This window comes from Rhamphochromis longiceps, linkage group LG22, assembly GCF_057381845.1.
Source record: "Rhamphochromis longiceps isolate RC_006_pf linkage group LG22, R_longiceps_female_GT1.1, whole genome shotgun sequence".
NCBI lineage: Eukaryota > Metazoa > Chordata > Actinopteri > Cichliformes > Cichlidae > Rhamphochromis > Rhamphochromis longiceps.
This window is the reverse complement of record NC_140577.1, coordinates 26430501-26448474: the sequence shown is the minus strand read 5'-3', so window position 1 is coordinate 26448474 and position 17974 is coordinate 26430501. Positions and strand designations below refer to the sequence as shown.

The 17974-nt window shown below is 42.1% G+C and overlaps 1 protein-coding gene across 3 annotated transcripts in view; it reads right to left on the bottom strand.

Moving 5' to 3' along the window:
• LOC146644220 (receptor-type tyrosine-protein phosphatase U-like) overlaps positions 1-17974 on the bottom strand; it is a 258409-nt gene that overhangs the window by 174276 nt on the left and 66159 nt on the right. For all 3 annotated transcript variants that reach the window (XM_085397138.1, XM_085397139.1, XM_085397140.1), the window contains exon 2: positions 5475-5603. In XM_085397138.1, coding sequence (XP_085253264.1) covers positions 5475-5603 — 129 coding nt within the window. The remainder of the gene's footprint in view (positions 1-5474; positions 5604-17974) is intronic.

The window sequence follows — 17974 nt, the reverse complement described above, 5'->3', positions numbered from 1 at the left end:
GGGTGGTTGCACTTGCAGATGATCAGTTAATCGAGTGGACAAGATTAGAAGCACCTGGCTGCTACTTACCATCACATTTCCTCATGAAGCACTGAGGGCATATTAAGTTTTTCAGAGGACTTAAGCCATAAGATGTCATATAAGGTTTCTAAAATACTGCAGTACTGTACTATATCAGAAATCTTTCTGATATAGTACAGAAAGATTGTAGAGTACGCTTGGGGAGTGTGATTGTGTGTACAGCGTCTCTTTATGTCTGTCTCCACGTTGGTTGAGTGTGGAGTGAGTGCATATGAGAGTATGAGGGTGGGAATGGATGTTTGTATATGTGTGTGCCTGTATGTCTGTGTCTATATGTCAGGTTGGGTATCAGACGCCACCTCTCTGGGGACACCTCAGGCCCTCCAAGGTTTGGAGGCCTATCTCCACCCACCACCACTTCCCCTGCCGGTGGCGGACTCCCTCAGGTGTCGGTGTGTTGGTGGTTCTTTGTGTCTGGGGGTGGGCGTCCGGGTACACACCGGCTCACTCCTTGGCGGCCGCTTGTCGGGGCCTGGGGCCTGGGGCTCGCTCGGGCCCCTTTGGAGGTGGGGTGCCCCCGGCCTCTCGGCCTGGGGCTCGGTCACTCAGGCACAGCTGGGGGCCGGCGGAGCTCACGGGCGCATCACTGCAACTCCCCCTGACTTCTGCTCCGCGGCTGCTGGGCGAGCCCTCATCTGGGACTCTCCTCAGCTCTTACTGGAACAGTGGCGCGGCTGCCCCTCCGTTGGTCTTCCATGGTCTCTTGTGTTCTGGGGGCCTCTGGATGTCTGGAGTTTTGATCTCCTCCATACCCGCTTCACACCCTGGAGGACGGGGCTGTGGCCCCCCCACACTCCCTAGCAGATCATTACATGGAGAAACCTTTGGAATGCAAGCATGCTGATCCACACAGGTATGCACACATGGGTATTCACAGACGCGGACTAAAGCTTTCTTGGCTGCTGCCTCAAAGCACACTGTGCGCTGTCTATCTTGCGTGCTGCACAATATCGTTTATTACTTAGTAAATACTGATATCTATGACTAGCTAGTTTATTGTGATGGTGCTTTGTTTTCTCTATTATTATGTTGCTCTTTGTTGTTTGCTGTCTCCTCTGTTTGTTTTTTTTGTTTGTTTGTTTTTTTTTCTCCATACAGGTGACCCAGGAGTTCTTTTTTTTTTTCTCTCTCTTCCCCCCCCTTCTCACCGTCTCTTCTCCCCTTTGGTTTTCTTTCTTTCTCTCCCCCTCTTTCTCTCATTCATTCCCCCTGTCCTATCTATTAAAAAAAAAAAAAAATGACAAAGGATGAACTGAAGCTCTGCCATCACGTAATGTCGCATACTGCTGTTTCTGATGTCATTTAAGAAAAAAAAAAAAAAAAAAAAAAAAAAAAAAAGAAATCTTTCTGATATAAGCCTCGTACACATCAAATAGCTAAATCTCCTGCTGCCAGATATTTGGCAGCTGAAGATTTAGCTATTTGATGTGAGCTTTGCAACCTGTTTTATACCAAACTGACAGCTTGAAAAGTCTGTAAATACAAAATATTTGGCAATATTTGCCACATAACATAACTTTGAAGTAATAAACATTGTAGACAAATACACATTAAAATATATATTTTGTTTATTCAATTCTAGAACTACATTTACTTAAATCTTGTGGTTGTTTTTGGCAAAACATTTGAAAATATCTGTCATAAAACTAGCAGCAACATCAGTGTAGCTCCCTTTTCTTCACACCCTCCCCAGTTGAGAAACCATTGAGTTATCCTGTCAGGATTGCTCCGAAATGGATTAAGATTTGAGTTTTGGACCTGAAGTTCCCCTCCAGAAGACGGAATGCCTCAAACTAATTCGTGGGAAATTTGTTTTCATTAAATATGTCATTATTTTAGTGTGAACATCCACAGAGTATAATGAACCATCTGGAAAATAACACAGCACATAAAAGCAGTGGCAAGCCAGCTTTATAGCTGAATGGTGGGTTATTCTGCATTGTGTGTTTTTGCACAACAACAGTACTGTTTATAACTTGGTATCTGGGCTAGATGGTAAATGCCTCCCAATGTGAGCCTTGTGGGGCTCGCATTGGGTTTTGCAAAATAAATAACTCAAGTATCAAGAACGAGACTGCAAAGCTAAGTAGGTTGATTGATGCTTTTCCATGAGATTGGAGTTTTAAATGTGGGTGCTGTACTTATAGCCATTTCCTTCATAGCATTTCCTTTTTCGTTAGTATATACTATATTCTTCCAACCGTGATTCACTTTACTTTGATGGTTTCACATTTTTTGTGGTTGTGTACAGCACAGACAAACATTTTTCTCAAGGCTTATGGCACAGAGGTGTGCCAAAAATAAGACTAATGAGAGGCCAGAGGAGTGCACGTCCATGCTGAAGCCAGAAATCTTTCAGCGACTAAGCTAATGGTGAATAAGAGACTGGCAGTGGAAGCTGGAAGACCTGCAGGGATCACCTGCAGCTTTTCACCTACTTGGTTCAAATACTCATTAATTACCTCAGCAGCCTTTGGGATATATATAACATAGTGTTGCAAGGAACTGCAGATTATCATTCCTACTGATGAGCAATAATTTTACCTCTTAACATCAGTGCACCTCTGGGGTCGGGTTTAAGGGCAGAGTTTGGGTTTGTCATAGATTTTTCACATATTCAGAACATCCAAATGAAAAAGCTTCTAACAGAAAAAAGATAGAATCTAAGAAGGTTATGAGACTTTACTTTTGATAACATACTATGTAGAATGTGTCTAAAACACATTGTTTAACCATTTTACCCAATCGCATTAGATCTATTATGTGACACCACACTGCATTAGAACCCTTATATACCCTTACCTCCAAAGAACCCGAATTTTTTCTGATTTTTTAAGTGGTCTGGAGGAATAGTTCTCAGGCTGGTCCCTGAATCAGCAGTTTAAGTCATCTGTGTCTTACCACCTGCATCTGCTTTGTAGTTTTTCTTCAAAAAAATGTCAGTTACAAGAATTTAGGATTAACTGAAAATGAGTGAAAAAGCAACCAATGTCCTGAGGATTTTTTCATAACTATAACACTGAGCTATTAGTAATTTAACCCTTGTATGGTGTTCGGGTCTGTGAGACCCGTGTTCAGTTTTTTTCAAAAGAAAAATTAAACAATTAATTATTTTTTCACGTGTAAATGTGTTGTGTCTTTCCACTCACTCCACTTGATTATAACTGATTTATTTATAACATTTTATATAAAAGAAAAACGAGAAGGACATTAATTCATAAATGTGATTGTTAGATTTGTATTGTTGATTGTCATTTATGCTTAGAAATATTTACTTATATATGCTTAGAGTTTTGTAATTAGTTGTAGATTGGTAGAGGTTTTGATCCTTGATAGTCTGCAAACTTTGTGTGTATTAGACAGCACTTTGGGAGCATGAGAGGTCATACCGTGTCTTATTATTTTATGGTAGGATTAACGTAGTTGCGTCTGTTCTAGTCTAAGTGCTCTTTGTTTAGATGAACTGCAGGACTTCCTCACCGTGTTATCTAGGATGAACCATCTAGGGTGAGGGGGAGGCTACCCTCTTCCTGACCAAGGATGTTTGACCCTTTGATCAGCAGTCCACACACACACACACACACACACACACACACACACACACACACACAGGCAAGGTACTCTTTGTTTGTATGTAGACGTCGTATGTTAATGAACCTATGCATATTCATGTAACCTCAATAAAAGGACAGTGTTACGGGAGGACGGACGAGAGCGACTGGGGTCAAGCGAAGGGACGGCGCTCTGTCCGGTCTCTCCCGTGCACGAGTAACATGAAGAACTTTGCCTATTTGTGTCTTGCTTAGCAGTGTAATTATATTGTCTTCAACGTTCCAGCGGATGGGTTCAAGCTACAAACCTAACAGTGATCTAACAAAGGTAAAGGGAAAAAATTAACCATGTTTGCTGTTCATATGTCTTGTAATTGGGATGAAGGAAACATCTGTTGAGTAATTTAACATAAAATTGTTTGATAGTGTTAATTTGGAAAGCCAAAACTCTAGCGGGTCCACCAGACCCATGAACACTGGCTGAGTAACAAAAATACGAACACCACACAAGGGTTAAGTGTAAAAGAAAAAGCCACCTCGCTCAACGAAACCTTGTGATCAGCAGGTCTTCTGCACCAACAAGTTGCCGTAAGGTAGGGTTTAACTGGGAAGCAAAACTGAAGCAAAAAAGAAAAAAATGTTTAAAGCATTATTAAGCTGCATGGCTCGCTGTGGCTGTAAGGCAGTAAGTAAAGCCAGCAATGGACTGTCAGCACTTCCAGGCTTTGGAGACAGCTGCCATTAAAATGACAGAAAGGAACCTCCAGCGGGTTAGGCTTGTTAATTTTAAGAATACTTCTGTTGGTTTATGAAGCCGTTTAGGACCTAAATACACTTCTGAAGTGCATTAAGAAACATCTCCAGTGGTCTGGGACAGATCTGCCTACTGTGTCCTATCTCACTCAGCTGTTATAAACTGGGTTGAAATGTAAACTTGTGTTCTTATCTGTTATATTATTGTTAGTCCGTTAATTATAGTCAGCTACACTTTTCTCTTTCTTGTTTCTTATACACAATTTTCAGCTTTTCAGCCTTTTCTGTCTCTGCTGAACTACTTTGAATTGCTTATTGCTTTAGAGAGGATCTAAAGACAAATACACTTCCCTTAAGTAGTAAAAAGCCACGCCAATGATGTCTAAATGAATTCTACCAACCTCAAACCTGGTATACAAAAACATCCTGCTGCTTTCCTCTGCCCATTGCTCACTTACAAATTGGTATGCTGTATATTTGCAGCAGAAATAATACAATTCTTTTTTAGAAGAGCTCAAAGTACTCGGTGTAGAGCAGATGTTCTTTTCCAGCTGCTGCTTTTCACACATGAGAGCTACCCAGTGTGAGCACACTCTATAACTGGTCTGGACTGAGCTGCTCCACTGCGGCAGGTGTGCAATAAAATTGTGATCAGTGACACAGAGACACTAACACAACTACACTCCTGCCTGTCAATGGAGTTTTTGGGGTCAGTCTAAAGCTGGATTTATGCCACTGTACTGCGGTAAATGTTGTATTCACAGTTTTACAATTCTGTTAAAACACACAACATGTGTCAATAAGAAGACTGCAACAGGTTTGGCTTGCTGCAACAATCTGCCTGTACACACCAGCGGTTGTAAGACCTGAATTTTTGCATTGTCCAAAGGTCCACGAAACGTTTCTCTGTCATGTTGGGAGAAGTACTGCATAAAAGGGTGTTTCTTTTGTTTTTAGTTTGTTTGTTGGAACTGTGTGAGGGAAGACGAGTATGTTCATGTTTTTAAATCACCGCCTGAATGTGTGAACAGACTTGTGGAAATTGTGTTGCTGTCAATGACTTTAACTCTGACACCTGCAGAAGCCTACCTCGCAAAAGATCTGGAGTTGGGTGTGGCCAGTTGTAGGTCCTGATCAGCTGCCAGTCAAAGTCATCTTCTTGGCCCTGTCGATATTCGCACAGCCCAGGGTCCGAGTCCTCATCAAAGGTGCAGCCAGCTACAGCAAGGGGCAGAAAAAAAGCAAACTGTTTCACAGGAAGTAAAAAGTATGAAACTCGTAGCTATCAGCAATGTGCCTTTGCAACTTGCTACCAGAAGAAAACTGGTGAAGGAATGCATTACAGTCTCCATTGTTAGTTATATCACCACAGGCCCATTGTAAATGTCTAAATGCATCAGCTCCTGTAGAAGCTCTGCAGCAGTAAACTAAATTGCAGCTAATGCTTGGCACCAGGCGGTCAGCATGAAATGCCTATCTCATCTTTTCCCTCAAAATCTATCACCATTTGGTGCAATTAGCCCTGTGGTGTGAAAATAACACAGTAGCCACAGGTCACCCAAAGCCACAAATAATGGGCAACAGTGCCACAGCAGCGAAAGGGATTCTTCAGCTGATGGAGGACAACAAGCCCAGCTCTCAGCCTGTGAAGGTGACCTAACCCTAGCTGCCATCTAATGGTCACATTTACCATTGTGCCATTATCACACAAACCACAGGCTTTTAGAGGCACAAGCCGGGCTGTTAAACGAGGGGTCAAAAAAATGACATGTTCTAGTTTAACTGGTCAGAAAACACAGGTGCACATGAGAAAATGTAAAAATGAATACTCTGGACTTGGGAGGACCAATTTGCGATCATACATGCGTGTTAGCCATAAAGAGTCACAACTAACAATTATCTTTTTTATTTCTCTCTAGATTATTCTATCAATTCTTTATTCAGTAAACGGCATCACAATTTCCCAGAGACTCTGTGAGATTGCTTGTGGTACCCAAATAGCAGTCTAAATAGCGAGATAGTTTCAAAATGACAGAAAACTCACAACAGAGAAGCCAGAAAATGTTTGCTGCCAATGTAATGACTTAATTATCAGAATTGTTTCTGTGGGTCGACTCGTGGATGAATCACTTGCAGAAAAGCATTGGTTTCATTTCATTTCATTATGTAGCCATTGGTTGTCTCCAATATGGAAACAATGGTTGAGTAATTGCTCAGATCTTCATCATTAACTGTGGCTCCTTGGGGGTAGAGGAATGATGAAGAAACAAGAATTCTCGAGTGCAGCACAGGTATGAAGATTCACATAAACAAGAAAGCAGAATAAAACAGAGAGCGTTAGGATAAAAAAAAGATTTTAGATGTGCACGCTTCCAGTTTCCTTGTGCTACAAGTAATTGGTACTAGCAATGACCTTTGCTTTTAGCTTCAAAAAAAGAGAAAGCTAATTGGGCTAAATTTGATTTTTCATGACCTACCTTGAGCCGTTTGCTTGTGCCCAGTTGCCCAGGCAATGTCGTTATGTTTTGAAATTTTCAATTCCACGTTATTTATAATGGCATCGTAATCAATAGGGCATATAAATGGAGCAATAACAAAAAACCTAACTTGGAATAATCCACAGCTTTCCTAAGGTAACTTTGTCAACAAGGTCCTTGTTTCTGCAGCCCGAGCAGTCAAATTCAGCACAAATGGAAAAAGCAGGAATGAATCTAACCAGTGCTTCTACAGACTCAAATGAGTCTCCTCAGGTTAAAAACAAAGTGTGATCTGTGCAGCTCCACCTGCCCAGAGAGTAGTAGCATGGGACCTGCTGCCAGAGGGTAGCTTAGAAATAATGGTGTGGGATGCAGGAGAGATACTCATTTATAAGACATACGGTGCAGCACCAGCCTGTCACCAATCCTCTGAAATAGCCATTTCTCAGTCTGGCCCTGGCTTAAAGACAGGCCTAACGCTGTTCTGTCTAACTACAAACACCCTGAGCTCACTGCGGTCCCAGGACCCTCTTCACTAACAGATCGTATTAAGGCTTGGCAGCCATGCTGCTGGTGTTAAAGAGCTACTCTGACTCTGTGCCAGCTTCAGCTTAATAGCATCCCGTTTGGCTTGCTCCCTCAATACTGCTTTTGTCTTGTGCGTAGAAGCTCCATCTGTTTTCTGTAGTAATGTATATGTTTTGAAGTCAGAGGAAGTATTGGATGTTGCATTAAACTAGCAAGGCAGCTAATTTTGGACCGCTGTTTTCTCTGTTCCTGCTGACAAACAAATATCACCACCACACCACCAGTGAACTTCCCCACTGCCCCGGCCTTCTTCCCCTCTGCCTGCAGCCAAGCAAGTGTTTCCGGGTGTGTAAGCATATCAGAGCCTTAATTGCCTCCTGAGTACGGGCTGCTTGTTGTGCTGCGTCGTGCCCGGTTATCTGAGGATGAGAGGGCTGGGCAGTGGAGCGGGGTCTGCAGTTGAGGCCTGCTTTTCATTGAAAGCCCTCCAGCTCCAGGAAGAAACGTCACCATCAGACACGTTTCACTGACTCCCCTCATTAAGGCTCATCCTTCCAAGTCTCCTTTACTTTTTAGCACACGCGTTTCCCTCAATGCCCAAATGAGCTTCTCTGGCAGCAGGAGGGAGAGCCCATGTAATTAGAAAAGCCACATGCGTTCTGTTGAATTCATAGTGATGTGTCTGTGTGTGGACCGCACACGTCAGACACACGCATTAGCTGGGTGCGTTGGCTGTTTTGATGTTTACTTAAAAAATGAATAAAATTATAATGAATCTGTCAATGTCCCACAGGCTGAAGCTGTAACATCAATGGGAATTATTTGTGTTCATCACAGCAATGGTGAATATGGCCAAAGTGAGTGCATGATTGCTGCTTTTTACAAATAATAATTTGAATATGAGAGAAAAAAAAACAGCCTTTAGAATGCTAATTGCTTATCAGAGGTGAGCGCAGCTCTTTTAGGCACAGTCCCAGAGCAACGTAGGACCTTGCAGAGCACCAATAACACCCAGAGATGTGGGCCCTGAGGTAACTTTGTGAAGAATTGCCACATCTGACAAGCTCCTCAAGGGGAGAACAATAAAAAGGAAAAATGAATAAAATATGCAAGAATAAGGCAGTTGCCTTTTTAAAAGGTAGGAGAGGTAAACACGACCTGAGCTTGTTCAAAGATACAAAACAGAGAATATGTTATCTGTCTGGGTTTCCCTTAGAAAAGGTATTCAGGGACACCCAACGTAACTATGGACTGTTATAACCCTATTAAAGCAGACATTTAAATTATCAAGTCATCCATTATCCAAAGCTGGAGGTTCATTTTGAAGTCGCTCCTTTGCTCCAGGCTTAAATAGATTGCAGTGTTTCATCAGATCCCACGTTGGCAAGCCATGAAATGTGTTTTCTTACTAGTTTTGTATGAGACTGATGCTCAGAGAAATCCTCCTAGTGTTGTATGGTGTGATTTTGCCTGAATTCCAATAAAAGTAATCCTTCTTATGTGTTTTTAAATGTGTTAATAAATATCATGTTCAGGCTTCTTTCTGTTTAGGTGGCGATTTAGAAAAACAGTCGTGCGTTGTAGTTTTTACCAAATGTTGGCAATGGTACACTTTGTCTAGGGACTGTTTTCAGTAGTGGATTAATACTCTGCTGTTTTTGTAGCTTTATGTGACAAAAGAATACACAAGAAATCCATATGTTTTTTTTTTTTCATCTTACCATGAGGTTTGCTTACAATAGCAGGAGTATAAAGTATCACCTGTTTCAAAATTTGAAAACCTATTTAATGTAATGATTTTCAAACATTGTCATTATTTTACATTGGTTGAATGCAATAACCTACAGTAAGCCATTATGTGTGTGTAAAGCAAACTAATATGCACAGAATGTCAGTAAAATAAAATATGTAATTCACCTGTGGTTTCATATGATTTAGCATTGCTTCAGAAGCAGGACATAGTAATCACAATGCCATCACGTTGAATATTCACAACAAGCAGCCAGGGAAGGTTCACCTTGTGCTGCCCAAAAACGTTCTGACCTGTGGACACCTGTCTAGCACCAGTTTAATTGGCAGCAGATCCTTTGCGTTGCGAGTGGGGCCTCCGCGGATTTGACTTGTTACAGTGTATCCTGTTAACCTGGCCTCCAAACTCCCCTGATCTAAAGGGCTTGTGCTCTTAACCTGGCAACAGAAGTGAGATAAGTTGTACCTGAGGCATTTTGTTGAGATGATTGTCTTGAGGGAGGAGGCTGCTCAGCAACAATGAATACCATGTCCCAAATGTTAGTAGAAAAACATTGCATTGTAACAAGATGATTAGTATTCAGTTCACTGGGTTTTAATACTAGAAAAAATGTAAAAAAAAAATAAAGATTTTATTCATCAAACAGTGAATTTTGGGGTGTGTATTTATTTATGCTAGAACCACCAAACAGGTGGTAAAATAAAATAAAATAAAATCTCTTATTATCTGCTTAGTTTTTTCTTTGTTTTTGTCATTTATTGTAGCTTCATTTCCTGATATGTTTTCCATGATTTTATTCTCATTTTTGACTGTGTTTGCTATCAGAATTTGTAATTATAGTTATTCTTTAAAGTTTATTACCTGAGCTTCAATTTTCTTGTCCTTGTGTGTCTGTTTTGCCTTTCTGTGTTAGATGCTCCCATGTTTAGTTTCCTGATTTATTTTGCTAGTCTCTTGTCTCGTGTGTGATCTGTGTAAATGTGATTCCCTTGGCTAGTCAGTGAAAAGGGGCCAGATGTGATGAATTTTCAATATTCTACTTTTAAATGATTTATTAAAGTGTGTTTCATATTTTTTTTTGTCAATTGTGAAGTCATTTTTTAAAAGTATGTGATGACGTCTTCAATCTGAGTTAAGCTCTATTTTTACACCTTTTTTACTGACACGTTATCGAAAATTCATATTTTACTTTTACATCTGTTCTTCTTTGTTTTCAACCTATATTCAATTAAATACACTACAAGGAAAATATATCTCTCATTTTGAATTTGATGCCTGCAACACGTTCCAAAAAATAAAGCTGGGACAAGGCAGCACAAGACTGAGAAAGTTGAGGAATGTTCAAAAAACACCTGTTTTCAACATTCCACTGGTGAAAATTTTGATTGGAAATAGTTTGCCATGATTGGGTATAAAAGAATCATCCCCAAATGGCCCAGTCGTTCACAAGCAAGGATGGGGCCCGAGCTCATCTGAGATGGACTGACTGAAAAGTGTGCTGTGGTCTCACGAGTCCATATTTCAAATTGTTTTTGGAAATCATGGACCTTGTGTCTTCCAGACAAAAGAGGAAAAGGACCAGATTGTTTGCAGATTGATTGCAGATTGTTATTACAGCAAAGTTTAAAAGCCAGCATCTGTGATGGTATGGGGTGTGTTAGTGCCCATGGCATTGGTAACTTGCACATCTGTGAAGGCACATACATGCTGAACGGTACATACAGGTTTTGGAGCAACATATGCTGCCATCCAAGCGACGTCTTTTTCAGGGACAGCCCTGCTTGTCCCCTCAGCAGTACAATGCAAAGCCATATTCTGCATGTGTTACAACAAAGTGGCTTCATAGTAAAAGATTGTGGGTACTAAAATGGCCTGCCAGTAGTGCAGACCTATCTCCCATTGAAAATGTGTGGCGCAATATAGAATAGAATAGAATAGAATAGAATAGAATTCAACTTTATTGTCATTGCACATGCACAGGTACAGGGCAACGAAATGCAGTTTGCATCCATCCAGAAGTGCTTTAGTGATATAGATATATTACAATATATATTAGCAATAATATAGACATGTGAGTATATTACAGAAATGGGTCTATTATGGTATGTTATAATGTACACGGTATGAAGTATGTTGTGAATATTCTATAACTATAAGTATGTACAGGCTGTAGTGAGTACAAGCTATGTACAGGCTATGAACAGGATATAAATATGAAAAACTATACAGAATATGAAATAAATAACTTTACAGAATCTGAGATATACAGCTATACAGAAATGGGAACTATGCAAGTTGTAAACAGTTGTAGGATTAAAGATTATCGAATGTACAGAATGATTATTTACACAGAGCTATACAGTAGTGCAGTTAAGATAAATGAGGGTGTAGATAGTTTCTACAGAGGCTATATAAAGTGCTAGTGGTTGTGAGTGGTGGTTCAGTCCATGTTATTATTGTGTGTTCGAGGGTACAGTTGTCCATTGTGTGTGTGTGTGTGTGTGTGTGTGTGTGTGGTTGTGGGTGTGTGTATGTCCAGTCCATGTGTTAACGTGGGTCAGATGTCAGGAGGCAGAGTTCAGGAGTCTGACAGCTGTGGAGAAGAAGCTGTTCCGGTACCTGGTGGTCTTAGTCCGGAGGCTCCTGTGGCGCCTCCCAGAGGGCAGGAGGGTGATGGGTGACTGGGGTCTTTGATGATTTTCCCAGCCCTTTTCAGACACCGCTTCCTGTAGATGTCTTTTATGGCAGGAAGTGGTGCTCCGGCGATGCGCTGGGCAGTTTTCACGACCCTCTGCAACGCCTTCCGGTCCGAGGCAGAGCAGTTCCCATACCAGACTGTTATACAGTTGGTCAGGATGCTCTCGATGGTGCAGCGATAGAAGTTCACCAGGATGTCTGAGGACAGGTGGTTCTTCCTCAGAGTCCTCAAGAAGAAGAGGCGCTGGTGAGCCTTCTTGACCAGCTTGGAGCAGTTGGTCGTCCAGGTGAGATCCTCGGAGATGTGGACTCCCAGGAACTTGAAGCTGCTCACACGCTCCACAGCCGTCCCCTTAATGTGGATGGGTGGATGTGGGTCAGCATTCCTCCTGTAGTCCACGATGAGCTCCTTGGTCTTCTCGGTGTTAAGCAGCAGGTTGTTTGTGTCGCACCACTCAGCCAGACAATCCACCTCCTCCCTGTAGGCGGCCTCATCGTTGTCACTGATGAGGCCAATCACCGTGGTGTCATCTGCAAACTTAATGATGGTGTTGGAATCATCAGCAGGTCTGCAGTCGTGGGTGAAGAGGGAGTAGAGGAAAGGGCTCATCACACAGCCTTGTGGTACACCGGTGTTCATCGTGATTGTAGATGAGCAGTGGTTATCCAGCCGGACATGTTGGGGGCGGTTGGTCAGGAAGTCCAGTAACCATTTGCAGATGAGGGAACTGATGCCCATGTCTGTCAGTTTCCTGATGAGTTGTGAGGGGTGGATTGTATTGAACGCTGAACAGCATTCTGGCGTAGGTGTTGTTGTTGTCCAGGTGTGAGAGGACAGAGTGCAGTGCGATGGAGACTGCATCCTCTGTGCTCCTGTTCTGGCGGTATGCGAATTGGTGGGGGTCCAGGGTGGGGGGGAGACAGGATTTGAAGTGTGCTAGGACCAGCTGCTCTAAGCACTTAGTGATGATGGGGGTGAGTGCTACTGGGCGGTAATCATTGAGGCAAGATGGGTTGGAGTTTTTGGGTATCGGGACGATGGAGGTGGATTTGAAGCAGGCCGGTACCGCAGCGTGGGACAAGGACAGATTGAATATGTCTGTGAGCACTCCTGCAAGCTCCCCAGAACACGCTCTGAGAACACGCCCGGGGATGCCATCAGGGCCTGCAGCCTTGTGGACATTGATCCTGCTCAGCACCGCTCCTACATCGGTGGGGGAGAGAGTCAGAGGTTGGTGGTCTGGCGTCATGTCTGCTTTGGTTGTGGTTGTGGGGTTCCCTCGCTCAAAACGAGCATAAAAGTTGTTGAGCTCATTGAGGAAGGAGACATCAGAGGTGCAAAATATGACAATGGAGGCCCCGGACTGTTGAGCAACTGAAGTTGTAGATCAAGCAAGAATGGGAAAGAATTCCACCTACACAGCTTCAACAATTAGTGTCCTGAGTTTCCAAACACTTATTGAGTGTTGTTAAAAGGAAAGGAGATATAGCACAGTGGTAAATATGCCCCCGTCCCAGCTTTTTTGGAACATGCTACAGGCATCAAATTCAAAATGAGTGAAAGTTTGCAAAACAACAATAACATTTATCAGTTTGAACATTAGATATCTTGTCTTTGTAGTGTATTTAATTGAATATAGATTGAAACTGATTTTTATTTATGTTTTACATGCCGTCCTAAATTTATTGGAATTGAGGTTGTACAATCAAGGTAATAAGCTGCATTAACTGTATGGATGTTGGGACTATGACCAGTAAAGGCAGAGAGCTGGCTTATTTGATGGTGAGGAAGAAACTTGTAACTTGAAGGAAGAATATGTAAATTGTGTTGTGGAGGTGAGGAGTGTCAACATCATAACTTTGAAGGTGGAAATTGAAGGGGGGATGTCCAAAGTTTTCAGTCATACCACAGGTTGGCAGTCAGAAGAAAGAGTGAGTTCTGGAGTAAGCTGAAGTAGGGGAACCTCTGGGTGTCCCCAGGGGGAATGTGATTGGTGATTCGAGCAGACTTTAATTGGCATGTAGGTGAAGGGAACACAGGTGACAAGAAGGCATGGTTTTAAGGAGGTTTTAAGGAGAGAAATACATACGGACAGATGGTAGTGAAATTTGCAAAAAACAGTTGATATAATGAACACATACTTTAAGAAGAGAGAAGAACATATAGTGACATATAATAGTGGCGAAACCTTAACTCGTCTTAGATAGGAGACTGCAAAGTGATGTCAGTGCAGAATGAAGATTGTCACTTCTTTGCCTCCAAGATGCTGGCTAAGGGAAAGGCTTATGGTAAACGAAAGAAGGAAATTCACACTTTTTTCTATCCTGAAAATAGACTTCTAGACACTGGGTGCTGTGTTTTTTGGTATTATCATCATGTTGATTAAACAGCTGACAAAGATGGTTGTATGTCTGTCATACTGCATACTTTAAGGTTTTTTGTCACTTTTGCACTGGACACTAATGGAAAAATAGGTCTTGTTTTGATTTGCTAGGTAGAGAGCTGGACAAGATGTGTAGCAAGTTTGGGTGGAAAGGCAGTCACCTCAGATGACAAATCTGTGGAGGTATAGAGACGTGCAGGAGAGCGAGCAGTGAAGTTTCTGACCAGACTGTTTAACACAGTCTTGGAGAGGAATGGAGTAGAAGTGTATTGGCACCAGTTTTAAAGAGAAAGGGCGATGTGCAGAGCTGTAGCAACTGCACGGGGATAAAGCTGATGAGCCATAACATGAAGATATGCGAAAGGGTTGTTGAAGCTAGGCTGAGAAAAGAGATGACGATCAGTGAGCAGCAGTGTGGCTTCATGCCAAGGGAGTACTACAGATTGATTTGAGAGGGTTGGGGAAGTATAGAGAAGGTCAGAAGAAGGTTCACTGTGTCTTTGTGGCTCTAGAGAAGGTACGTGAATGGGTGCCATGACTTTCTCGTGCCGTATGTGAGGCTGGGGCAGGACATGTATTCAGTTCAATTCAATTTTATTTATACGGCGCCAAATCACAACAACATGGCTCAAGATTTGGGAGTTCGCCTTGTAATCGGAAGGTTGCCGGTTCGAGCCCCGGCTTGGACAGTCTCGGTCGTTGTGTCCTTGGGCAAGACACTTCACCCATTGCCTACTGGTGGTAGTCAGAGGGCCCGGTGATGCCAGTGTCGGCAGCCTCGCCTCTGTCAGTGCGCCCCAGGGTGGCTGTGGCTACAACGTAGCTTGCCATCACCAGTGTGTGAATGGGTGGATGACTGGATGTGTAAAGCGCTTTGGGGTCCTTAGGGACTAGTAAAGCGCTATACAAATACAGGCCATTTACCATTTACCATACAGAGAAAAACACAATAATCATATGACTCCCTATGAGCAAGAACTTTGGCGACAGTGGGAAGGAAAAACTCCCTTTTAACAGGAAGAAACCTCCGGCAGAACCAGGCTCAGGGAGGGGCGGGGCCATCTGCCGTGACCGGTTGGGGTGAGAGAAGGAAGACAGGATAAAAGAAATGCTGTGGAAGAGAGCCAGAGATTAATAACAAGTATGATTCAATGCAGAGAGGTCTATTAACACATAGTGAGTGAGAAAGGTGACTGAAGAAGAAACACTCAATGCATCATGGGAATCCCCCAGCAGCAAGACACAGGTTGGAATGAGGACAGTGAGACAGTGGGGAGTTGTATGGTAGGAGTGACAGATATTTTTTCCTTTACATGAAATAACATGAAATAATCTAAATGATTTGAAAACTGATGCACCCATAAAACTTGATCTAAAATTTTGGTTTGTCAAATCTAGCTCTTAATTAGAAAACATTGGGGTAAAATTATCAGCATGACTGATAACTGAATGACTTTGTCATTCTGGCCATTGTTGCAGATAAGGGGGTCAAAATCACACCCTCTTTTCCTGTTTTATTTGCATCTTTTCTTTCAGTACTTGAAGGTTCTGCCAGCATCTCTATGGAGGTGAATGAGAAACTTTTTAATCAGAGCAATAAGGTAGCAAATAGGACACTCTTTTGGGGCAATGGCTACCCTAAAAGACGAATAATGTGTTTTGGATTTACTATGCTTTTAGCATCCACAGAAAGTGTTAACTGAATTAGCAGGCATGTGTAGGGTTAATGTCAGGAAGTAACAGGAGGCGCATAACTCTGAGTTGAGCTCTGAGTTGCAGTGAGACAGCTAGGAGAGGCAGTGTAGCGAGATTAATGGAGGAAGGTGCAAATCAGAGTGGCTGTGAAGGACCCCGGGTATGACTGTCCAACTTAGCACACTTCTACAGTGAACACACGACCCTGACTAATAGCCCACACAGCAGGCCCATCATAAATACGTTGTGATGGAGCGGGAGGAAAACACAAGCCTCTTACACAGTATTTATCCTGGAGAGGGAGAAATAAATTAGAGGGGCGAGACAGAAAACGTGAGCTGGGTGAAGAGCCCTCAAACTGAAAGAGGAGAGGGAAAGAGCAAAGCCAAAGAGGGGTGAGGATAATGAGAACAAATCAGATGTGGTGCACAGCATGTAGAACAAGAGGATTCATGGAAAACAAGACGTTTCTTCATCTCAGATGCCGTACGGTATAAAACGCCAAGAGGTAATCAAAAAAATCTGAAATGTGGAAGGTTTTCGATTGATCACACTGTTCCAAGCTGTGCAGTTCTCAGACTTAAATCATCTATATACAGATTTAACAAGGACATTCATTTGCAATTACTCTTACATGGATAACAGTGATTACACAGCACAGGGCAGAGTGGCGACTTTTTCTCACCAACATAAATCCCAGCTAGTATGGATGGCTGCCAAACTGTGAGATTGCCCTTCACTGCTCGTTTGAAGAACATGAACTTTAAATAGAACTGAAACCCCCATTAAAACAACACTGTTGCCTCCGTCTTTCCAGATTAACTGAATTGCTGCTCTTTTTTCAGTTTCAAGGAACTGAAACTGAAAAAAAGGATCCGCTATTGTTGTCATCTGGACTAGTTCAGCCTGACCAAAACAATCATTCTGATCATTCAAAACTATCAGATCAAGCTATGCCACTGCTCTGCCACTTCCATTTAAGCATTTGTAGGCAATGTATCAGACCTGACAAGTTTAGTGGGGGGACAGGGGCAATACAGCTCATCAATACTCATCCAGCAGGAGACTCTTACAAGCACTGCAACTGCATTCTCACAGGCCTCAACGAGGAAGATTGGAGGCAGTGCAAGAGAGGGCCAAAGAAAACGAAAGCACACAGTATGACAGACACACAATCATCTTTGTCAGCTGTTTGATCGACATAGGTTTCTGACAACAATGCCAAAGAACATGGCACCCAATATGTGTAAATCTGTTATACCTTTTCATAGAACTTTGTTTCTGTGTCGTCTTATTAAATGTTAAATATCATGAATTGTTCACTTGGAGCTGCTTTTTTTTCTCAGCTTTTCTGTAACGTGATGTCTTTTTACACACTAGCAATGCCAGATTTTTATTAATGCTACCTGCATGCTGTAACGTCCATTCTTGTGCATGAGCCAAAGAAAACTAAACATTTGATAATAAAGCTGGTAATTAGAAACACTGCATGATACCTTTAACTAGAATATTTCACATATACACATGGTATTCTCCAATAAACTGGTGTTACTATAGTAAAGGGGAAATGAAGTGTGTGAGAGACACAATCCAGAAAGAAAGCATTGTTTTAGAATCGAACTGTGTTGGCTGTTTTACACAGTCAGCCCATGACATTCAATATTACCTGGGAAAAGAACAACCTTTGTGCCAGTTTTAAAACACTAAAAAGCTAGGGGGAATAAAACACATTAACAATAAAGATATTTTTTGTGCTATTTCTTCTTTTTTCCTCTTTGTTTTGTTGCCTTTGAGTGTTTTTGTACCTCTGTGTCAGCCCTTTCCATCCTACTTTTTGTAAATATGATTTATCAGACAATGCTTGGAAGGGATATAATTACATTTGGCACAATTGTCCTCTTGCGCTCAAGGATGGTCAAAGATTAAGGTCACTGCGACCTGTTTTTGGCCAGAATTTGAGAGTGAATAATTTAATTATGACAAATGGCTCAGAGAACAAAATGGTTTCATTTTATGTCCAGAACGGTAATGATCAAATCTGTATTTGTAAATTCAACA